This window comes from Caretta caretta, chromosome 2, assembly GCF_965140235.1.
Source record: "Caretta caretta isolate rCarCar2 chromosome 2, rCarCar1.hap1, whole genome shotgun sequence".
In the NCBI taxonomy this organism is placed as follows: domain Eukaryota; kingdom Metazoa; phylum Chordata; order Testudines; family Cheloniidae; genus Caretta; species Caretta caretta.
This window is the reverse complement of record NC_134207.1, coordinates 187,686,443-187,692,442: the sequence shown is the minus strand read 5'-3', so window position 1 is coordinate 187,692,442 and position 6,000 is coordinate 187,686,443. Positions and strand designations below refer to the sequence as shown.

At 41.7% G+C, this 6,000-nt stretch overlaps 1 protein-coding gene across 13 annotated transcripts in view; it reads right to left on the bottom strand.

Annotated features, from left to right (window-relative positions):
• Positions 1-255: 255 nt before the first annotated feature.
• Positions 256-6,000, bottom strand: part of MYRIP (myosin VIIA and Rab interacting protein) — a 359,689-nt gene continuing 353,944 nt past the window's right edge. For 9 of the 13 annotated variants that reach the window (XR_012667170.1, XR_007355038.2, XR_007355036.2 and 6 more), the window contains 4 exons: positions 5,939-5,999; positions 4,527-4,645; positions 3,872-3,980; positions 256-3,122 (listed from right to left, as the gene is read on the bottom strand). Coding sequence is in view for 4 of the 13 variants with exons in the window: in XM_048838874.2 (XP_048694831.1) it covers positions 3,090-3,122; positions 4,527-4,645; positions 5,939-5,999 (213 nt within the window). In the remaining 9 variants the exon portion in view is untranslated. The remainder of the gene's footprint in view (positions 3,123-3,871; positions 3,981-4,526; positions 4,646-5,938; position 6,000) is intronic. The other 4 variants (XM_048838874.2, XM_048838876.2, XM_048838875.2 and 1 more) reach the window with 2 other exon arrangements.

Here is a 6,000-nt window from a genome sequence, read left to right as displayed (position 1 = left end):
GGGCTCTTTTCTTTTTCCTCTAAAATCAATCTGAAGGGAAGTGTGTGTGCCTCGATCCCTCCCTGGCTAAATTAGTGCATTTCACACACTGGAATACCGCAGTCCTTTTTTGAGCTGCATAGCTGTGAAAGACCCAGTGGAGAAGAGGCCATTTATGTACAGCAGGTTCCTATACTGCCAGGGTGGAGCACCTACCACACTACTCAAACGTGTGGCAGTTCAGTCTGCACCTTTTCTGAGTAAAGTGCCCAGAAATCCAAACAACAGGAGATTTATTTTCTTTTTCTTTATGAATCAGGTCCCTGCAAAGGCATTCTTTTTCATAAATTGCTTTTACTCTTATAATTTCTCTTAACAATAATTCCTGGTGAATACGCAGATAACAACAACAAGGCAAGCTTTACTTTCACTCAGACTTAATCAAATAGATCATTATATAGTCTTAATTTTTTTAACCATTAAAATATTTTCATTTATAAAAATTAATCTAAATATAAATATTAACACTAAAGATTGAAATCACTTGATGACAAAATAATTCTTTGTGTGCTATAACATGTTTTTTATGATTTTTTTCAAATAGTAAATTAAATTTTTGCACATATTTGGCACAAGTAAATCTGTAAAAATGCAAATACCATGTAGCGGGGCGGGGCAGGGTTTGTTTTGTTTTTTGTTTTGCAATACCTACACAATACACATTTTTGTCAAAGAAGACTTAACATTGTAACAACAGTAGTTGCTTTTCATGCCTCTTATGGAAAACATCCTACTCCAAAGTCTGTTTTTTAAATCACACTAACAGAACAAAAGCCATTAATCTAGTAAAATTAGTCATTTCTGAATTGATATTACATACACAGTATTAGCGTATTATTAGACAAATATGTAAACCAACCACTATTAGTGACGTTTCATGACACGCATACCTGCATAAACAAATATTTGGGAATGTATTATACACACACAGGAGAACAGTCTACTAGATGGAGATTGACAAATGTATTAGGCATCCTACTCTGTTTAATCTCCTTCACTAGATGGTGTGTGGACACACACACTATTTTTAAACACACTGGACCAAGTTCTGTCCTCATACTTGAACAAATTGAAGGCAATGAGGATTGCATGAGAATAACACAACGCATAATTTAGCCCAGAATGACCATCCTGGGCTAGATCTTCAACTGGTGTAAATCACCATAGTTCCACTGATATCCGTGGAACTATGGGGATTTCTACCAGTAGGGGATATGGCCCTATACTTCAAAATTGGACCAAATTCTTTTCAAATAATTGGATGATCCAATTGCACTGGTAAGGAGACTTCAAATTAGGAGGGAAGTTCACACTGGAACCATTTATCTGGCTACTCTGACCGGGTCTGGGTGGGCTTGGACAAAATGGAAGCTGGATCTGAACTGCTCCTTAGTTTTAGTCATGCAGAATCCAAGCCTACTGACCAGATCTTGCTAAACCAAAACGATTCCATCTCTTCGCTATACAGGCCCAAACTACCAAAATGGCTACCTCCAATGTGTGCCCAATTTTCAGTAGTGCTGGGCACCCACCGTTACTGAGGTGGACGATGGGAGCTGTGAATCCTCAGCATTTCTGACAGCCAGGCTGCTCTTCTCTAGCTAGCCTAAATGCAGATCAAGGTGCCTAAGTTAAAGCACCCAAATCTGAAAATTTTGGCCATCATTTCTTGAATCCATCAGAAGCTGTTTAATGTCCCCAACTTTTAAATTACTGCACATTTTAAAATTTATTTCTCAACATCTGTGGTTAAATAGACCAATCGCTCCTTAGGGTTCTATACTGCCCATTAAGTAATGACCAGCACTGGTGGCCATACAAAGAGGTGCTACCCCTGGTGGAGCTTCAGGAGGCATTCTGCGTCCCGAAGCTCTTTGGGACGCAGGGAGAGCTTGTCTGCAGCTACGCTCCTGTATGGTGCACAGCTCAGCACCCTCTGTGCACTGATCCTGCTCTGTGGGTCGGCAGGGAAGGGGGGAAGGGCCATGGCCCCATCTCCTCTCTGCTTCCTTTTGGTTACAGGGGAAAGCAGTCCCAGCACTCCTCAGAGCAAAGGGACTGCAATTCTGAAAGGCCCTTCCATGCATCATGAAAGGGAGGGGAAGGGAGATGCCCCTCGTGTGCTATTCCCCCTCTTAGCACCTGTATAAGGGCCTTTTATAACTAGCCCTTAATGTTGAAAAATATGTTTCAGGAAGCACTTTCTTTGAACAATATCTAACACATAGCATTGTTTTATTCTAATTTTGTAATCTTAAAACATTTGATAGGGCTTCATTCAGAGATGCACCTGCTGTGTGCAACAAATATTTAGGACACTGCCTAAAATGGAATATGCTTCTAAGCATAGAGGAGCAAGGTGTTGATTTTTGCAATGTTTGTCAGATGCCTCAGATGCCAAAATAATGACTCAGAATGGGTCTTTTTGTAGACATGATACATGCGTGTCCCCCACCACAGTATGCTACGGTGGAACGTGCCAGCCTATCGCAAATGTCAACTGCTCCTTTAGCATCCACACAGCCCACGTCTGGAGACAGAATAATAAGTCAGCCAAAGTTGCTCTATCAGCATACAGAGGATCTTTTAGAAAATGCCATTGGGACTGATCTACAAACACTGAACTCAGCGTCAAACGTGCCAGCAAATATGGATCACAGGTTTGTTTTTTATCTTTCTCTTCACATGAAATATTGACCAACAGTTATCGTTGAATTAAGTATGCAAAAACATATTGTATTTTAAAGACAATATACTTTAGTACAATCAATGGGGGTGTGGGGGGGGGAGTGCATCTTAAAACATGGAGCCTTGCTTATGAAACTCAGTATCCTTTCTGGAGTCTCATGAGAACTTTAAGGCAGAGTTTCCATTAGCAGACCGCAATGCTGGACAGCTTTCTCAGTGAGGTATCCAAACAAAGCCCTATTACTGAGGCATGGTGGGTTCTCGAGGGTCCGGTTTCTATTGGACATATACAATGGCTGTTAAATAAAGGCACTATAGTGTACAGCCTTAGGCAGTGTGTTATTGGCAGTAGTTTTGTAAGTCTAGTACATTACAGCAGATCCTATAGTTGGTTCCTAGAATGGAGAGAAAAGGAAAACATTAGCAAAATATTTCATAATGACAAAAAATGTCAAGAGTACAATGCTGATAAGGCTTTTTAAATGAAAGGGGACCATCAGTGTTTTATTACCAGGTGAAATACACCCCAAGCAGCACAAAGACTTGTAGACCATTTAAGTCCCCTCCTGATTGTTGAGATGAGCTGAGCTGCTTCTGTTGACAGTCCTTAGATTTGAACTCTGCGGGTGAAATCCCGGCCCCACTAAAGGTAACAGCAAAACTCTCATTGACTTCAATGGGGCCATGATCTCAATTTGGGTGTCTGGGGGCAAGGTTTTTTTAGCTTTTGATCCTGTTCCCCCATTGGCCTGCTAGAACATGAGAATACTGATCTTCTGGGTAAAGTGCATGGCCCATTTGTTCACACAGGGATGAAATTCACCCCTAAGTAGAGAGCCAGTACATGACCTATGTACTACTTAACTCCCACTAAATCCCTATGCTGAGCATTTCCCCATAAGCAGGTGAGATATGAGGAGAGTGTCTTCTACTGTATTATATTGTGGCATTGTTGCTATCAGGGTCTGCCCCCCAAGTTTGTGCTGTGGAGCGAATGTCTATTAATTCTGCCTGTTCTGACAGGATTTTCTTTTAAATGGTTTATATTTGTAATTCTATAAACACACCCAGAGAACTTGCAGTAGGAGCATGTCTATGCACATCAATGTAGGTACAGACTAGACTAGGGCTTGTCTACACTTACCGGGGGTTCCACACATGGCGATCAATGCATCGGTGGTCGATTTAGCGGGTCTTCTCTAGACCTGCCAAATCGACCGCTGATCGCTGTCCAGTCTACTCCTATACTCCACCTGAATAATAAGAAGAAGGGGAGTCAATGGGAGAGCGGCTCCCATCAACATTGCGTAGGTCCATTGGGTAGATCTAAGTACATGAACTTTAGCTAAGTTATTCACATAGCTGAAGATGCGTAACTTAGCTCGATCTCCACCCCTTGTGTAGACAAGGCCTAAGAACTAGGAGGAGCTCCTCAAAGAGGCACAGTTCCCTGACCACTCCCAGCTTCCTTGGGTCCAGCCTATTCCGCCCCCCCAGATTCTTGGCCAGCTACTATAACTGGCAAGAGGGAGGGTGGAGCTAAGGCCTCTCCTTGCCCATTTGCTCTTACTGGGGAGTATCATATGAGCAGCTCCTTCTCTTCTCCTCCTCTCTTCCCCAGCCACCGTGTCCAAAAGTGCAATCTGAATAGCTCTTTTGGCTGGGCAAGGGAGTGAAAGGAGCCTTAGTCTCATATGCAGTGAGTAAGGACTAGGGACAATCTAGCCTTAAATGAATAATCCCTCTCTCCATATTTCCTGCTTTTAACAGTTTTAACAAGGTTTGTTCTCAGATGTTACCATCAAGTCCTTGGCAGTGCTTTTTCTCTCTTTAGTTCTTTGTGTTAGAGATCCTTGGAGCATAAAGTTTCTGTTAAATGTTCTAACAGTAGTAACTGGAGAAGCATCAATATTTTCACCTGGGAGGGAAAAAATGGGAACATCCTTTACGTGACAACTTGAACCAAACAACAGACTTGAAAAAGCAAATCTTCTAGCTCTTTAGAGACTTAAACCTAAATTTTGAGGAAAGTTAGGTTTACTTTAAATGGAAACGGGAAGACTGTGATATTGTAAGAGAGGTTTTTGAAATTATGAGAAAGCCTGGTTCACTACCAAGTGACTTCACCTCCATCAATGGAGTTACACTGGCATAAGATTAGAGTAAAGCAGTGGTGAATCGGGTCCAGAAGTTGTCTGAGATAGGTATTTTCATACCACTGAAGAGTTACAAAAATTGGAAGGCACACACTGAAAAATTAGGAAACTCGGAGTAAACAGGATCTATCTCATGAAAATGTTCATAGGCATACACTAAATCACCAGATAATGTCACTAAGCCAAAAGTTATAGATGAATTCAAGAGATACATTTCTTAAGATGATTTTGTGGCGCGACACTGGGATGGAGGTAAATCAATGAGACAGGCATGTTAGCTGGGTAGCTTCACCCTGTCCCTAAAACTTTTTACGGCCTCCAGCCTGGATTCTGCAAGGCACTTAAAAAGGTGCTTAAATTAAGCTCACATTTAAATGTTTTATTAAATAGTGCTTTGCTGGATTCAGGCCTTAATTAAGCTTTTCCATGTGTACATAGTAAACTCTAATCAAGTGCATTGACTCTCCAGAAACTAGAAATACTTTTAAGACAAGAAATGGGATCTGTTGTCTATGGCACGGGTGCCTTCCAGACACGTGCTCCACTTAATCCCAGAATAATGCTTTGAACTACAATTGTCCATTGCTAACTAGCAGAGCTGGTGCTTGGCATAAGCAGACTAAGCAATTGTTTAGGGCCCGAGCAGCTCAAGTCCCCCCTACCCCCCCGCTTGTTATTGCATGTTATGTGGGGGGCCCCCCATGGGCTAGCACCATCTCTGCTAATTAGCACGCTGTGATTGCTCTGACTGCTGATTCTAACCTTCACTCACTCCAAAATACCCTTTTTTGGGAATCTTTTTAGGTCACACAGCCATCATTTCTTATTTGCCTTAGCCAATCTTCTGCTCTTGTCCCTATTGACGTATAGCAGCAAATTAAATCAAAGCACCTTCCAAAGGGCCAAATCAGTATTTGATTTTATGTACATATAGCTCTCGGGTACCGTTTATTCTCACTGTATTCACTTGGTAATTTAATTCCCCTTAGCTGCCCTCTTTAGGGCAGAAAGAGAACATAATAAATAAAATGAGTTGAATGAATTTTTTGGTGCACCTTTTACCGGTGGAGCTGGAAGCTTTCTCCTCTGCTGTCTTGATGTGTCTATTGTTTGCATC